Source organism: Ambystoma mexicanum, chromosome 9 (genome assembly GCF_040938575.1).
Source record: "Ambystoma mexicanum isolate Mex_15411 chromosome 9, UKY_AmexF1_1, whole genome shotgun sequence".
In the NCBI taxonomy this organism is placed as follows: Eukaryota; Metazoa; Chordata; class Amphibia; order Caudata; family Ambystomatidae; genus Ambystoma; species Ambystoma mexicanum.
In genome coordinates, this window is record NC_090931.1 from 1,018,956,297 (window position 1) to 1,018,974,339 (window position 18,043).

At 45.4% G+C, this 18,043-nt stretch overlaps 1 protein-coding gene across 7 annotated transcripts in view; it reads left to right on the forward strand.

The window, feature by feature from the left end:
* Window positions 1–18,043, forward strand: part of LOC138488896 (sodium channel protein type 2 subunit alpha-like) — a 1,049,646-nt gene that overhangs the window by 952,815 nt on the left and 78,788 nt on the right. For all 7 annotated transcript variants that reach the window (XM_069616277.1, XM_069616276.1, XM_069616279.1 and 4 more), the window contains one exon: window positions 3,043–3,147. In XM_069616277.1, coding sequence (XP_069472378.1) covers window positions 3,043–3,147 — 105 coding nt within the window. The remainder of the gene's footprint in view (window positions 1–3,042; window positions 3,148–18,043) is intronic.

Here is an 18,043-nt window from a genome sequence, read left to right on the forward strand (position 1 = left end):
AGAAGAATGTGTCCCCAACAGAATCCGGAACCTCAACAGTGGTCCCTGGTGAAATCGGAGTCAGGGGGTAAGTTAACATACCTGTTTCTGTCCCCTGCCCTCCATTCTCCATAGGGTTACATGAGTGTAAAGACCGGTCCCAAAATCATTTTTTCTTACTGGTTCGTGGGGGCCTGGTGAAGGATGCCTTCCCAGGTCTGTCCTAGTGACTGGTAATGAGTGAGTTTATTTACCTGGACATTGCCTAACTTGTAACTCTTTTTTAATCATAACCACTGGCATTGTCAATTTCTTAATAAACCTACTCATGAAGTATAAACTTTGTAACTGATGACTTTAGGGCACACGGCCCCAAACAATCTAAGGGTTGGACTCATTAAGTGTTAAGGGAACTATTCTGTGGAAATTCGTAAGTGGCTTTGCTACATTTCATGCATATAAGTACTTAACGTGTGTTTCACTGGTTATTGTAGTATATGCTTTCTTCTCCTAATGATGAATGTATATATCTGTTTTATAGAAGGTATGTGACATTATATGACTGGAAGTTTTACTTGCTTTGAATGTATTTTAAAGGCCTCATAAATTATTGTATAGTTTTATACTCACTTGCCTAAATGGGATTATTGGTGGACTATGTGAGCCTTGCCGCTTTGCTACCTTATCTTGATTGGGTTTGGCTAAAATCTAAGTATCTGCCTGTTCACCATACTAGGGGGCCTCCGAAAGTCTACCCCTCAGGGTTGATTATGGTGATCCATCTTAACACTGGCCAAAAAACACCTGATTTCAGGGGGTCTGAAAGGCCTTGAGAGGCGGGACCAATATTCCTTGAAAGGTCCCAAATGATGCAGCTCCTCCAACCTGACAGATCCTTTTCTGGAGAGGCTGCTACATGTTTGGTTGTTATTGCTGTACCAATTGTGCAGCAAGTATTAGTCAACATTAGAGAATTTGTGAAAATAAACACCTGGGGCCAGCTTAATTAGGCACCAGGCTGTACCTGGTTCAGCACATATGCTGCACCAGGCACATGCAGGTGATTTGTAGCCCATTTCTAAATACAAAAGCCATCCCCATTCTATTTCACCATGCTTCTGGAGCATATCAATGTTTAGCGCTTTTGCACCAAGCCCCATCTAGAATGAGGCCAAGTCCCCTTGTCCCTCGCAGGGGTTGCAGGCTATGTCTGCACATCTCTTTTTCCATGGGGGTCCTACGGAGTACCTGGTTCCGAGATTTCCCTTGCGAAACAGCATCTTGAGGGTGCACTCTGTGTGTGCTCCACCCAGGATAGCCCCCATGCAGAGCGCACCCTCAGTGCCAAATTGCCGGTGAATGTGTTTAGTTAATACAAAGCATAGGCACACTCAATTGTTTTCCCTTATTTACTTGGGGTAACCCCCTTCCCAGACAATTGAAGGACGCCCATCTCAAGAATGTTCGTCCGCAAATGCAGCGCAGACTCATGTTCAGTTTTTAATAACGGTATGTGCTGCCTGCAGAGAAAACCTCACAATGTGCTGTTTTTATAGAGTGTACACATTCAGTAATCAAGCCCCAGGAATAGTCACTTTTTAAACCCACTGTGAACCCTTGCTCTCAAATCTAAAAGCACAGAAACTACGGCTACAGCCTTGAGCAACATGCAATCCAAGAATCAAGGTATTGCAGCAATGGAACCATTTCAGAATCAGATGGATGCCATGATAGGCTGCTGTTTCGAAGAAGGCGGCACAGGCTTTTATGCACACAGCCACAGCACCACGGGACAATCAGTTTTCATTAACGATCCTGCAGTCAGACCACGTCTGTGAGCAGTGCTGATTAAGACTGGCAAATCCCAAAGCTCAAGTAATTGATCCCTTCAAATGAACAGCATCAATCACTTAACAAGTTCAATTAACCATGGGAATGAGTACATAAAAGGATAGCAACCAGACATTAGTCTGGATCCAGAGAAGACCACTCATGGAGTGAGAGTTGGTTCGAGGAGGTAAATGGAGTTGCGGGGGAAGAGAGGGATCAGGAGGAGGTTGGAGTGTGAGAACTGGAAGGAAAAAGGTTCAAGGATGGAAAGTGAGGCACTAGAGAAGGGAGCGATCAGGTTTAGGAAGATGGAAAACACCAATAGTGAGTGGAGGAAGAGAAAGAAAATCAAAAGGGAAAAGACTACAGAACACTTTCCCAGTAGTCTGCCGCCATTGACTGCTGAGCCAGACTCTTCCTTGGCTACCTTGTGGCCAATAGGTGTCCCCAAGGTTAAGCCTGCTTTCAAAATACATGGAAGGAGAACTGCGCATGTGACGGGCTACCTCAAGAACCAAAAATAGTGCTACAAGAGATTGCCCTTGCAGGGGGGCTATTATGCGTATTGCCTGATAAATCACACTATACAAACACAGAGGGAAAAGACTCTGAGCAGTAACTGTACACACATGGCCCATGGCCGACCACTTCCAAATACACTTTTCCAGTTGGACACCTGAGCAAAACCCCACAGAATAAAGGTGCATCTGGTTCTTGACTTGGGCATCTGGAACTAAGGCTCTGAGAGCCACATGGGTCTTTCCCAGTACACTGAAGGTTTGGAGGACCAGACTCTAGGATTGGTAAGGACATCTATATCACAACAATAGAGAAGCCCTCCAAAATGTGAACTGGTATCGCCTTTTATAAACATGTGTTCTAGGATAACGACTCTGGGTGAGAGTGTCACCGAGCACTGTGAATATTCCTGGCACGTATAGTTTATTTAGCCCTTGTGAGATTTGAGGAGGTGTAGCCTATGTTTAGTCTTTTACTTTTGCTGCTAATAATACAATAGATTTTATTGTATCTCGCATGTCCCTCTTGGGTCTTATGTTGAGCCCCTTCTCTGCAATAAACGCCCGACAATAGCACAGCATTCCCTGACTTTTACAACCATTTTGCTCTCAGAAATGTAAAAGCTACTTTGTATGTTTGTTTTTGAAAAATGAATGTACATTTTTGGACACACACATGGAAATGATTGTAACCAATTCTGGTCTATTTCTTTACTTCGGAGGTCAAGACATCTTTATGACTGAAGAGCAAAAGAAATACTACAACGCAATGAAAAAGTTAGGGTCAAAAAAGCCACAAAAGCCAATTCCCAGACCTCTGGTAAGCTTGAATCTAACCCACATGCATGTATTTCTAATGCTTTGAAAAATAAACACAGGCTTGAAATAAGTACAAGAATGTCTATCTGCAAATGAAAACAGTGACTCGGAAATCTGCGGCAAGGTATTCACAAGTCCTTTACTTTGCTTAATACTGGCTGGGAATAAGGAAGCATAGACAGGCGCTTTGAAACAGAATGTATTTGCTGTATTAGCGCCTAACAAGCAAACAATAAACTAAACTAAACGTCATCAGATAATTCACATTTAACAAAAGAGCATGGACCGAAGTAGGGAGCCATTTTCTTCCTGGGGCTTTGTTTTGTGGACAAGTTATTAGACTATAGCTCATAGTCGAATGCATCAATGATACATTTAATTACCTGAGGACAAACATTGTGTCAGGTGACATATTGCCTGAAAGTAAAAATAGGCCACTAGTTCCTCTCTGTTGTCCATTGATACATATTATCCAGGAATACCCACATGCATGGTGATATATTCCAAGCCCACTGCTTTTTCTTATCACATATCTGCACCCCCTACTAGAACGCTTTTAAACACACAAACTAGTACAGCAACTAAGAGGACGTTCACATTGCTTTCATCCCCCTATGCACAATACCTTTCAGCCCATCATATTCACCTGAGCAATGAGGTTTTTTATTTGTTATCAGAGGAAGCAGAAGCTCTGAACATGAAAATGTACTGCCTTCCAATTAAGTATAAGGCTGCGTTAGCGGATATGGTTATTGGTTGATATATAGAGGGGGTTGGACATTTAGACTGGACAATACATACATAAAGAGGATAACATTGGGCAAATACAGAGATTAGCATTAACAGAATGCTCAGTATTCGCATACCTGTACCGGTGGGGGGCTCTGTAGGGGGATCAGGGAAGAAGGATGATGTTGGTAAACTATTCAGGTGTTCCTTCCTAGCATAGGACGTATCTTTCAGGGCATTCTTGAACCTTGATAAAGTTTGGAATGGACTTGATGTCAGGAGGGAGGGATCACCAGTGGAGGGGAGGAATGCAGGTAAGCAGCAAACGCATGAGGATGTGCAGTGAGGTCACGGAACAGAGAGGCTACGGAGAGCTTGTGATCTTAGGGTACAGGGTTAAGAAAGAGGGAAATAGAGTTGGACAGGTTGAGTTTTACCCATTGGGCTAATATAAAGCCAAGAACAAGGAATGAATTGATTGCCCATAGGCAGTCATCTCACATGAGGCAGTGTGCAGAGGTGGGTCAGGATTGAGAGACATCGACAAGGGTGTGAACAGAAAAGTTCAGTACCTTTTCAGACTTAGTAAATGAGCAAATAGGGAGTACCATGAGAACATTTAAGGATGGATCAGTAGTCCATGAAGATGAGCATCTTGGTGGAGTAAAAAGTGAGGTGTGGGCGAGAGAATTGTACAGATGTTTCCAGAGGTTAAACCTGACTGCTGTTACCACGGAAGTAGTGAATTTGAATAGTTTTGGCTTGCTGTCAAAAAGTGCCTCCTGGTTACAAGGATGAAGTGAGGATATCCGAAGAAAGGATAGTGAAGAGGAGAGAATGAGGCAAGCATTGGAAGCAGGGAGGTAGAATAACCTACTTTTGGATGAGTTAACATTCAGGCAGTGGGGTGCCATTCAGTGGCATATATCACAGAGGTAAATGTTGAACATCGTGGTTATGTGGTGCCCTTTGCTGGACTGTCTGATAGTGAAGCAGAATTGCTGTGTTGAACAAGAAAAAAAGGGTGTTACATTTGTTTTATTAAGGAAGGGTAACTCGATGGGAGAAGGTAGCATTGAAAACAAGGTTTTGGGAGCCACAATAGATCTGAGGAATATAGTGATGATGACGGACAGTAGAGATAAGAGATGAACAAGGAAGACAGCTAGAATGTAGGTAATATGTGGGGAATATGGAAATGTGAGGTTGCCGTACTTAAAGGCTAATAAATGATTCAAACAAAAAGATGATGCCTGTAAGTTCCCATTTAAGGTTGATTGATGAACTTGTGTCTAGATCCTAGTGCTATGGTCTCCTTCTGTTCCCTGCATCAGTTCATGTGGCCGAGCAGATTTTCACTTTTCCTCCCCCTGCTGGTCCAAGCGGTGTGTCTTCAGGCATTGAAATGGGTTTGGTTGACTGCTCAGGGATGCTCTGAAGGATGGTCTTCAGAGGGTTGTGGGACCATCTTCTGGCTGACCTTCAGCAACAATTGTCCTATAGATCCAGTGGCCGGTTCGTAAGCCTCCATCTCAGGGGCATTACTGTCCCACCACTGTTGCATGGATTCTAGCTTTTCACCCTGGTCTGGCTGGCTGGTTTGCAGTCTTCCTTCTTGTTAACAGTCTTCCGCATAGGTGGATCTCATTCCTAAAGGTCTGTTCTTTTCGTCTGCAAATTTTCCAGCAGTGGGTAGAAAAGCAGTTTGGTCATATCGGGCTGTGCCACTACTCCCTTTTGAATCCTCTGAGGGTTTGGGACAAAAATGTAGAAATTTGGCCAAGTTGCTCCATGGGTGGTATGGTACGAGAGCTGTTGTAACATAGTAGAGACTGCAAGCTTGCCTCTGGTTGGAGGAATAACGTAGGCAGACCAATTAGAGGATATATCTAGGTGTAGATCTGTTTATATCAGGTCTCCCGCTCTGCTTGATATGAGATAGCCATAGGTACTGCAGATCTGAAAACCGCTCATCCAAGGAGACCCACGGATAGGGATATCCACGTCAGGGAAGAGAAGAAGAATCTTCAGGCCTGTGGATCATTCTCCTCCCTCCCCCCTTTATTTCTCATGCCTTCTCTAAGGTGGTATTGGGACAGGTTTACTTGGGTCTCTGTTGAAACAATGTTTGGGAGTGGGGTTTGTTGGATGGTGTATCAGGTCCCTGAACCGACACTATATTCCCTCTTCTGTCACTGCAAGAGAGAAACACGAGGCAATGGTACAAGTCACAGCAAAGAATGTGGCATAACACTTTGGTATTCAATTCACAGATTCTTTCCCCATGGAAGTATTGGATAAACGTCTAGAAGGATTAGGATAGATCATACACATTAACATGGACTTGGATGTATCAACTCAAAGTTTCTTCAAGGCATTTGCCACCAATGTGTTCTTTTTTTTAATTATCAAGTTCAAAACCCTTTTCTTTTTTTTTTTTCTTTTTTTTTTTAATCTCTTTATTTCTCATTTTCAACATGTTACAATAAACAACAGAATTAACATCCTAGGTCATTGAATTGAAAAATACATAACAGTGGAAAACAAAATAAAACACAATTCCAAACCATAACTCTGTATTCCAACATATGAAACTTAGGACTAACCTAAAACAAAGCCAGAGTCCTTGTCTCCTGCCTAAAATACCCTATTATAGAACATGTCTCTTAAGGTTTGGACAACACTGTCCCACCTTAGCCTTTGACTATTTGTCAGAACTCACAACTGGTCCTTCTTGGGCCTTGCATTGTATGAGGATGCACAGCTGGTCCCCCTGTACCCTGGCTCTTTATCAGAATTCACAACTTGTCCCTCTTGGATTCTGTCTTATAAGATTCACAACTGGTGCACCCTGGGCCTTGGCTCTTTATACAAATGAACAACTGGTCCTTCATGGATGCTGCCTTGTATCAGGAATCACAACTGGTACACCCTGATCCTTTGCTCTTTATTAGAACTCATAACTTAGATGATCCTGATTTTTACAGACAGATCTGTGATATTTGAATGTGTCAACGGATAGCGCGAACATATGGGGGGCGTGATTTCAATACTATCCTGGAAATTATACTGGACCTATCGACCACTTCCCCATGCGGTCTTACTAACTTCACACAAATGATCGGGCAGATAATGTCTCTCTTATTGCTGACCGATGTTTTGGAGGAGCAGGTGCCCTAACGTTAGGGAGTATGCCTATTATTCATCGGTCCATGATACAATGTCCAGGATAGATTACTGGTTGCTCTCCTCTGACTGGATGCTGAGGGCGCGAGCATGTAAAATCCATCCACACACCTTGTCTAACCATTCCCCGGAGGAGATGTCCATTGTGTTCGACGGGTGTCCCAGACCCAGACGTCTGTGAAGGATGGCTCCTTCCATGTTGTTAGATTCTGGGCTGTTATTATCCCTCCAGGATAAATTGATGTTTATTTTCGCAAACAACGCAGGGTCAGTGCCTCTGCATTCAAGGGTGTGGGAGGCTTTTAATGTATGGTTACGAGGTGAGCTATTGTTAGTGTTTCTTGGGCTGCTCAAAGGGATAAGAACCGAGCTGCGGGAGGGGGAAGAACAATTGAGAAGACTAGAACATGAACATGGATTGATGTACCATAGAGAATTGTTGGGGGTAATTAAGGGATGTATGTTGAAATATCATAAACTAGATAGGCGGGTGCTCTATATTACAAAACCAACATGTGCTCTAGCATTTTGAAGCATCTGTTGTGCTAGATGGAATTACCAGTAAAATACGTTGGAGCCAATAACCTGACAGTCTCAAAGGGGATGGTAAAATACTGCTTTAATCTCAAGAAGTAAAGCAGGGCGAATAAACACTAATCAATTCGACTCATGCAAGATCACACTATTTTATGTTAGATGCATCATCTATGATGTCACCCTATGTGGCAAATTTCGAAAGCTATAGAGGTGTGGGATTATGATATGATATGGCATTCATAATGCGCCTGTATACAAGTATTTCTAGGCGTGACAAGACAAGGAGGGGGAAACAGAGGGTGGGCAAAATAACAATCTTACTAGGCCTTGTGTCATTCAGATCGCGCATGTGCAGGGATGAGGGAAGGGGAGAAGTGCCAGGCGGGAGGGAAAATGGGAAGAGTAGTTAACTCACAAGTGCAGCCAGCAGGTGGCTCATAAGTGCAAAAAGAAGGGGCAGTAGGGTTGCAGATATAGACCCTTAAGTGCTGCGGACCTCGCAGGCAATGTGAGGGCAACTGGACATGCAGGAGCCTGGGCCCCGAGTTCCGATGGTGACCAGGTGACCAGTGCGCAGAGCAGTCAGATGCATCAGCAGGGAAGAGGAAGAGAGAAAGCGGAACAAAAAGGAAGGTATTGAGTTGCTTCCGGAACCGGAGGTGGTTCTGCTCAAGTTTGAGAGAAGCAGGGAGGATGTTCCAGAGGGAGGCCCCAGCCGAGGAGATATATCTGCCCCCAACTCTCTGCTTGGAGAAGCGTCTGACCCTCAGAGAGTTGGAGCTGGATGAGCGGAGAGCTCGAGGAGTAAGAGGTTTTGGAAGAGAAAGTTGGAGGTAGAGCGGACTCAGGTATCAGAAAGCCTTGTTGGATGATGCAGAGGGTCTTGAAGTTGATCCTTACAGCCACAGGGAGATAGTGAAGAGATTTCGGCGCTGGGGAGATACGATCCCTGGGCTTGAGGACGAGGACAAGTCTTGCAGTCCTGTTCTGGATAAGTTGTAAAGGTCAAAGAGTAGAGTCATAAGGGATCATATGTACTTATAGAATCTATGCATGCTAGTGCCTCATTGGTGTTCTCTTGTCTGTAAGACACACCTTGAGCTACTTCTAATCACATGGTGTAGGGTACTTGTCAGAGCACAAAATGTGCCAGCGGACTAATACAATGCAACATTGTATGTAAAAGTGCATGGCAGGCTATTCTAATTGGTTGGCAACCCAAATCTAACCTTGGACATTCGGCTTAGCAGCACACATAGAAACGAAACACATGTTCTTGGAGATACATCAGCTTTCCCTTTGTTTCCCAACTAGGCCATCCTCTCTCATCAGAAGGCCTTATGCCAGTGTCTTTTGTTTGAAAACTGACCTTACCAGTCTGCACTGTCTCGACACTTTTGATGAAGTGTAGGTAAACCGCTATCTTAGCTCCAGGTCTAATGAATTGCCCTTGTTTGTGAGCTCTTCGTTGCGTGTTACAAGACCGTAAAATTGTCCATATTGACGTTGCTTTTAACATCATTTGATTCAATCTTTGATGGGTGCGTGTCTCCTCTTGGCCTTTAGAGACTTGCTCACTGTATCCCATATTGACTTTGTGCCTTTTTAATTATCCAATATTTGGCATCAGTAAATGTTCTTTTTCCTCCTAATCTTTGGGAAATATGTCCTTGCCCATGGTCTGCTCATTGACTCCCTTCGTGCTTTTCCTTCATCTCTCGAAATAGCATCCTTGGTTCAAAGCCAATGTACACCACTATTTTGCAAGGAAAACAGCTTCTTCATCATCTTTCCATGTTAAAACTCTCAGCTCGTATTCTGAGATAGTTGGGCTGATTGACATGAGCCATCGTCCATCTTGTTCTGATGATAGTTGTAAACGTTGAATAGATGCCTCTCATAAGCAAGCTTCTATGTATTCTTTCTACCGTGCGATTTAGCGTATTTTCAGTTATTGACCAGTGAGCCTTTTATTCTACTTTGTATTCGTAAATACTGCATCATGAAGTACATGTTTCTCTTAGTATTCCAATTAGATCGTCATTCTTAAGTAATTTCATATTGTTTCAACATAGGTTCATATATCTTCGTCCGGACATTCTTTTGCTGTTATTAGACTTGACTTTGTTTAATGTACATCCATGTTGCACACCATTTTATTCATGGCTGCATTCCGGCAACTGGCCAAGGGACATCCTTCTTGGTAGCTTTCCTCCACTCTTTCAACATGAGGGAGTCTTCCGAATGGCTGCCTGAGTGCATATCGTCTTTCATATAGTCAACATGGTATGGACATGTCGCATACACTTGTGCATGGGTTCCCAATTGTCGCTCCGCGTTTGTCATTCCAATAAGGTGGGAGTGAGGCGGCTGGCGACTAGGGAGAATGCGTCCACCTGCTCCTCTACAAATGGTTGCTCAGAAATTTGGGAAAGCAGACAGACCAAGGAGGTCTTTAGCCAGAGCAGCTAGGGCGGAAAGAAAGTCACAACCTATAACTGGAATTGTGGGACAATCACAGGAGGTATTAACCTCTGAGGATGACATAAACACTGAATTCCTACAATTCTATACAGCATTGTATGCTAACACTGATACGTGCGCTGATGCCAACCTGGATCAATACTTTAAGAAAATAGATCTCCCGCAGCTGCCTTAAGTGGCGCACTTGGCCCTAGACCAACCCGTGACTGTGGAGGAGATAAGTAATGCAATAATGTTGCTGGTGTCTGGCAAAGCGCCTGGATCAGATGGATTGGGGATAGAACTTTATAAACAATTTAGACAGACCCTGGTGCAACGACTGCTGCAGGTATGGGAGGAATCGTAAGAACTAGGAACACTCCCATCATCCTTCAGGGAAGCAATTATAACAGTAATGTTGAAACCTGACAAACCACCTCAAAAGATTGCCTCATACAGGCAAACGGAAATATTGGGACCTACCATAAGGTGTGCCGGAAATACCAGCACAATGGAAATAAGGCAGCATTACGACAGTGGTTTTTCCAGAAACACCGGCACAAAATTGCCAGTACTACCAGCAAATCCATGCCGGAAACACATGCACCAGGAAACAGGCAGAAAATGGACCACGGTGGGGAAGAACAGGGCCCAGGGGCACCCAATGCACCCAAGTGCGCACAATAGGCACTAAAACTGTTGAAATGGACCACACCCGCACCGCACAAACTGACCGACAAAACCATGCTGCCACTCATAGTAGTAGCAATGAACCTGGGGGTGCTGCATGCAGCTGTTTGAGCAGGAGCTGCATGAGTGGCAATAGGAGGACAGGCAGTGGAGGAGGATGAGGAGGAGGAGGTAGAGAAGGATGATGATGATGAGGAACAATGTCATGCAAGTGGCAAAGCAGAGGTGTGCAGAAATACCCCAAAAAAACACCCTGGGCCCTGACTGATGGGCCGATCCATACCCTGTACTGTCTAAACAGGGAAGCCATCCTGGAAGTGGTGGAGCTCATTCAGGATGACATTGAGAACAGCATAGGCATCCGGACAGCCATACCAACCCTGTTGAAGCTAGTGTCAGTGCTGCTCTTCCTTGCCACCGGCAGGTTTCAGCACTCATTCAGCGAGCTGCATGGCATATTGAAGGCTTCATTTTTCAAGAGTGCTGGTGCAGGCCCTGGGTGCCCTTCTGCACCATGTGTCCCAGCACATTGCCCCCCCAATCACCCAGGCACAGGTCAATGCCACCAAGGGCCACTTCATGCACTTGCAGGCATACCCAATGTGTTGGGAGCAGTGCACTACACACATCGAGCTTGTAGCCCCCTAAGCCACAGAGGAGGTGTACAGGAACTTTAAGCTGTACCACTCACTGAATGTCCGGGTGACCTGTGATGTCGATCTCACCATCACTCACTGCTGTGCCGGCTTTCCAGTATCAACCCACGACTCCATGGTCTTGCGGAACAGCATCCTGCCGGCATACATGCCGCACTAAGGGGGGCAGCGGATCTGGCTATTGGGTGAGTGAAAGCATTAACACACATACATTGCTGAATGGGTTACAGGCCGGGGGTGGAGGGGTTGTCTGTCACCAATGCACGCTTAATACCCAGAGGTTTCTAAACGCGGACTCAGGGATCGAACCTGTGTTGCTCAGCTTCGCCTTGCTTCCAAGACGAGCGTGTTGTCCCTGATTTATCCTCCAGAGACCATTGCCTCCCATGTTGCCTCTCGCATTGCCTTCTGCGTTGCACCTGAGCTATCCTCCAGTGTCCATGACTTCCATGAACCACACGTGACAACATTGGGACACGCCATCCCATTATGAGCACAGATTGACAAGCACATGCAATCCACTACAGGTATCAGAATGCAACACAGCCATATCACAAATACCAGCGTACTCTACACAGTCCCAATTAACCCCATGTGACACATGCCCTGATGAGACAAGGGGCATGCATGGGCACACCACAACTGCGTGGGATCCACATTCACATCCAATACCACTGCTGTTCACCATTACCCACACACATCAGATGTGAATGTGAAAGTGAATGGCAATGCACTCCATGCACTGCACAGTGTACACTTGTGCAGACACAGTGTACTGTGGTAGCACTGCAATGTGGGTAGCACAGGGGTGGGATCCCAGTGGGAACTGAAAGGAGAGGGGCAAGTCATCCACACCATTCCATGAATGGCCACAGTGGGACCAAAGTGGGGATTGGCCTCCCATGCATTCTGTGCATGTGAGCCTACATGCGATGTGCATGTGAATCAATCACAATGGAACCTGCATTGACCGTGCACTGTGTTCAATCGCAGCAGTGGCATGGGCAAGTGAACGTCCAACCCTGACATTGTCGACGCGCAGGCATATGGGTAACTCACAGTATGGCCAGTCAGTGGCCAGTCATGCCCCCAGCAGACCATCCCTTGTTTATTTTTATTTATTTAGGATTTGTATAGCGCACCAAGCCTGGAGGCGTCAGGGCACTGGGCACATAGGGTTAACAGGGAGACATTTGCACAGAATGAGGAAGGGGGTAATACAGACAAATTACAGCAACAGAATACAAACATTAAGCACTATGCTCATATCTTAGGATGTTTACTTAGAACGGATGAACTGTGGGAAAAATGCAAGCCCTCATTTGTTAGCCTTGTGAGAACAGCCATGTTTTGGGGCATTTGCAGGACCAACAGAAGGAATTATCGGCCCTTAAAAGGAGTGGTAGAGAGTTCCAATATTTTGCAGCTATCACTGGGAAGCTACACCCACCTGCTCTTTGAAGCCTGAATCTAGGTATCGAAAGGAGGTGGGTATGGGATTGTGGTTTTCGAATATAATGTGCTTGCGCATTGGCAGCCAGTGAAGGTTTCTTCTGGCTGTGGTGATGTGGTCTCTCTTAGGGAGATTTAGGGCGGTTCTGACAGTGTTATTCTGAATGGTTTGAAGCTTTTTGTAGTTGGCTGTTCCATCGAAGAGTGCATTACAGTAGTCTAGTCTTGAGACGATCAATGCTCTTGCTAGAGTGACACAACTTTCAGTAGAAAGGAAAGGTCTGTTAGCAATGACTTGTTTTCTGATATAAGCTGCTGCTGAATAAATAGCATTTACTTGTCTTGATAATGATAGTGAGGCGTCTAATATACACCCAGTGTTTTTACTGAGATAGTATTGCTGCCAATGATGGAGTTGTAAGCTTTATCAAGGTTATTCAGTAATGGTTTAAGGCAGACCAAGAGCAGCTCTGTTTTGTCGTCATTCAGGCATAACAAGTGCATGGCCATCCAAGGTTGGATGGTTTGGTAGATCCTACTGAGGCTTTTTTTCTCTAGTGTATAGGATTCTGATAGGGGGATGAGGATTTGTGTATTATCAGCCTAATTTATGTAGGAGATGCCCAATGAGTCTAGGCGGTCAAAGAGAGGTTTTGTGAATATATTTTATAGCATTGGGGAAACACAGTTGCCTTGGGGGACTCGGCAGGAAACCAGGGCTGGTTTGGCTGATGCCGTGGGTGAGAACACTCTCATAGTTCTATTTGATAGAATAAAGGCAGTCCAGGTTATGGCATTTGGAGAGAAGTGGCCTGCTGACAAGAGATGTTGGCAGAGCACATTTTGATTTACTAAATCAAATGCAGCTGACAAGTCAAGTAAGAAGAGGAGGGCAAGTTTACCTTTGAGTTCGTCAGTCTGTATTTTCAAGTCTATAAGAACTGATTCCGTCCCGTGGCCTGGCCGGAACCCTTACTGGCGCAGTCTTAAGGGTTTGTCCCTTTCTAGATGTTTCTGGATTTGTAGATAGGCCGCTCTTTCCAAAAGTTTAAGCAGAAATTGTACCATTATGATTGGGTGGTAGGCGCACAACGGGTGGCAAATGAGGCATTAATAAGGGCAGTAATGAAGGGTGCCAGTTTGCAAACGCAGTCTTTGATGATATTGGCTTGACATCTGGATGGTTTTAAGCCATGGATGAGTTTGATAGTTTCTGATTCAGAGACTGGGTTGAACTCAAACTATTGGACCTAAACTGTGTTCAGTGCAGAACTAACTTCACTTGACTCTAGCAGTGCTTTTTTGTTTTGGAGACCAGTGATTTTACTAAGCAAGGCATTTTTAATGTTGGAACACCATCCTGTGTCATAGGAGCAGTTAGGCGGTTAAGGGGCTGGGGATTCCAGCTTATATAGTATGGCAAAAAGCTCACGGGAGCAATTTGCGGTACCGTACTTAGCACCAAGGTCCCTTTGCGGATCCCTACTTTAACGGCTGGTGTAGACCAGCCGTTAAAGTCGGGTCCCACAAAGGGACCTCAAAATCAGGCGCTAATGGGTTAACGGCACCGCAGCCTTTTACGGCGCTGTTAACCCATTAGCGCCAGGGTCGTAATGAGGCCCAAAGACTGCACTACGGGGCGGTCAAGCAGAGGCTGCATGAAGTTGGCCACAAATATATGTTGATGTACCCAGCGAAACTGAAGGTGTTCCATAAGGGCAAAACCCTGTTTTTTGAGATTCCGGAGAACGCGGTGGCATGGCTGGACGCACAGAACTGCCCGGCTGGAGCAGATGACATGACGGAGAGCAGCATGGATAAGTGAACCTGCCGTCTCTGGGGTCGAGGGGCAGGGGGAGTGGGAGAGGTTGACTTTGGGACTTGAGTATAACATAGCGCATGACAAAAGTCAGGGTTAAGGGTCAGGAGTAACGATGAAGGAGGATGATAGAGCGATAAAATGTGTTTGAAGGGGGACACAAGTGTTCCAGGAAACACACTATAACCCTTCCCCCATAAATAGATAGTTTAGTTGGTATACTGGTAGATCGGTATCCCCCTGCTGTGTTCCAAGTACTGGCGGAAGCCAAGAAAGGACTAGATTCGGGGTAGCCTGAGATCCAGGGATGGAGCTGGGCATCAGTTGGGGAGGGATGGGGTGGTGGGTGGGGAGGGAGTTGGGAAGTTTGCAGGGGTGTTAGGCATAGTTGGGGAGCGAGCCTACACTGTTTGAAGAGGAATAAGGTCATGATGTATCTGAGAATGCAGAGAGTTGACATTGCTTTACTACAGGAAACTCACCTGACAAAAGAAAAACTGGAGGTGGTGGAGAAGAAATGGAGAGGGACCACCATAGGAGCAACATATTCGGCATATGCCAGAGGGGTAATTACATGGATAGCATCACATGTCCCCTTTAAACTATTACAGTATACCATAGAGCCAGACGGAAGGATGGTGCTAATAAGAGGACTAGTGGAAAATAGAGAATTGAGCATTATCAACAATAGAAATGCCCCGAACCAAGATACTACCAGCTATTTTAGGACCCTCTATTGTAGGATTAGCCCATATATCGGGGAGGCAGTCATATGGCAAGGGGACTTCAATTGCACAATAGATCCCAAGCTTGACAGATCAGATCAGAAGATGGAGAGGCCCACCCCAGTAGCTAAAGCCCTGCGGACCATATTGGGCGATTTTCGATTAGTGGACATATGGAGGTTGCACCATCCACATGATATCCAATATTCTCATTACTCGGCCCCACAAAACCTACACACGCGGCTAGATCATATATTTGCCACACCAGAGATAAGGGGGGAACTAGCACAGTCGGAATACAAAGCGAGAATCCTCTCAGACCACTCGCCGTTGATCGTTACATGGTAGTACTCACCGCCCAGAGCGCGGATCCCGACATGGAGACTTCGGGCCGAAGCTTTGAAAGACAGCGTTCAGAGAAGACCTTAAGAAAGAAATAGAGGAATATTTTGAACATAACACTGGGATTGTTGAATCAGCCAGCACATTGTGGGAGGCATTTAAGGTGGTAGTGAGGGGGCCGGCGATATCTAAATCCAAAGGCTTACAAGGTGGAATAACACATGAATTACACGAGGCAGAAAAGAAATTGGAGATAATAGTGAGCAAGGCCGGGCACTCTGGGGAAGAGGCTGGGACTATACACCATTTACAACAGGATTGTAGAGGGTACTGGGAGAGATTATGCAACCTAAATTACAAAACATATGTTGAAAGGCAGCACGCAGAGGGGGATAAGCCAGGCAGGTTGCTAGCCTGGTTGTACAGGAGTGGGACACCCAGACAAGCAATTAGAGCAGTGCATGGGATGGATGGCCAATTAGGAGAGACCCAGGAAGGAGTGAACAAAGGCGTTCTAGAGTACTACCAGCGACTGTATACGGATATCTAAGAGGGAGAGGAGATTGATGTGGTGGAAACATTGAAGGACTTCGGCCTTCCCAAACTTGAGGCAGTGAAGAGGGAGAACTTAGAGATCCCAATTACGCTAGAGGAATTAGAAGCAGTTATCATACTCTTACCTACTAGTAAAGCTCCTGGGGTGGATGGCCTCCCTAGCGAGTTCTACAAAACGTATAAAGCAGTGTTGCTCCCCCCGCTATTGGCAATGCTCAACAAAGCGTTAGATAAGGGAGCGCTACTGGAATCCCTGAGGGAAGCAATTATTATCCCGCTCCTTAAGCCTAACAAATCATGCATGGACTGCGGGTCATACAGACCGCTATCCATGCTTAATCAAGGTAGCAAGATACTTACGGCAGTGCTGGTGAATAGGCTGAGAACGGTTATCCATAAACTCATACATCCGGATCAGACCGGGTATGTTCCACACAGAAACTTATCCGACAATCTCAGAAGGCTCCATCATGTTATCGAACAAACGGAAAGGGACCCGCAGGAGGTTGCAATAATTTCACTAGATACAGTGAAGGCCTTTGACTCAGTCAAATGGCCTTGGTTGATGGCGGCTTTGAAGGAGTATGATGTCGGGCCCAAATACTTGAAGTGGGTCCAGTTGCTGTATAGTAAAGCACTGGCCCGAGTTAAAACGGGTGCGACCATCTCAGATCGGTGGCAACTTGGTAGGGGTACCAGGCTGGGATGCCCGTGGTCCCTGATGCTGTTCATTTTGGCAATGGAAACTTTAGGGATATATTTGAGGCAACAATATGGGGTGGTGGGAATTAGCACGAAGGGAGGGCAGCATCTTATATCAGTGTATGCAGATGATATGTTATTGTATTTGAAATATCCTGAAGAGAAACTACAATATATTCTTGAAGTGATGAAGCGATATGCAACGCTGTCTGGCATAACAGTGAACCCCAAGAAATCATGTATATATCCCTTGGGCAGATACAAAGGGATACCACAAGAGCAACTGCCAGTGTTACCAATACAATGGGAGATAGGGACTTTTAGATACCTGGGGATTGAAAATAGCATGATGATCTGGGCAAAGCTCCCTCTTACTATGATGGGAAGAGTGGCACTGTTGAAGATGGTGGTGCTGCCTAGGCTTTTGCACTACTTTGTAAACATACCACATTGGATACCAAAGCGATTCTTTGTTAAATCCAGGCTATATGCAGGGGTTCATATGGCACAACACTAGGAACAGAGTAGCATTATGGAAATAGCAGAACATATTTGATCGAGGGGGCATTAAATTGCCCAACATCGAGATTTACTATCTAGCCAGCCAATTACAATACGTGGTGAAGTGGTTATCAGAAGACTCCACATCAGAGTCTAGATTGTTGAGGGCTGAGTGTGTTCCGTTTTTCCTGAAAGAATGGATATGGGTGCCAAAAGCACAGGGAGACGGAGGGTCAAAAATGTTAGACTTAGGACGGAAGATATGAAAAAGAGCCTGTCGGGTCATGCAGAACCCACTCCCATGTTCCCCACAAATGCCGCTAGTGGCACTGAATGGAGTGGATGAGCAATTACGTAAGACAGTCCGGAAACACTGGGAACCGATTGGCATAGCAACGTTGGGGGATGTATGGCAAGACGGGAAGTTTAACACACTGGTGGATGACACCGGTTTACACCGAGGACAATATATCACTTACACTAGACTGTTGCGGAAGATAATTGACACCTGGTCAGTAGCAGTGCTGGAAGGCCAGCCTG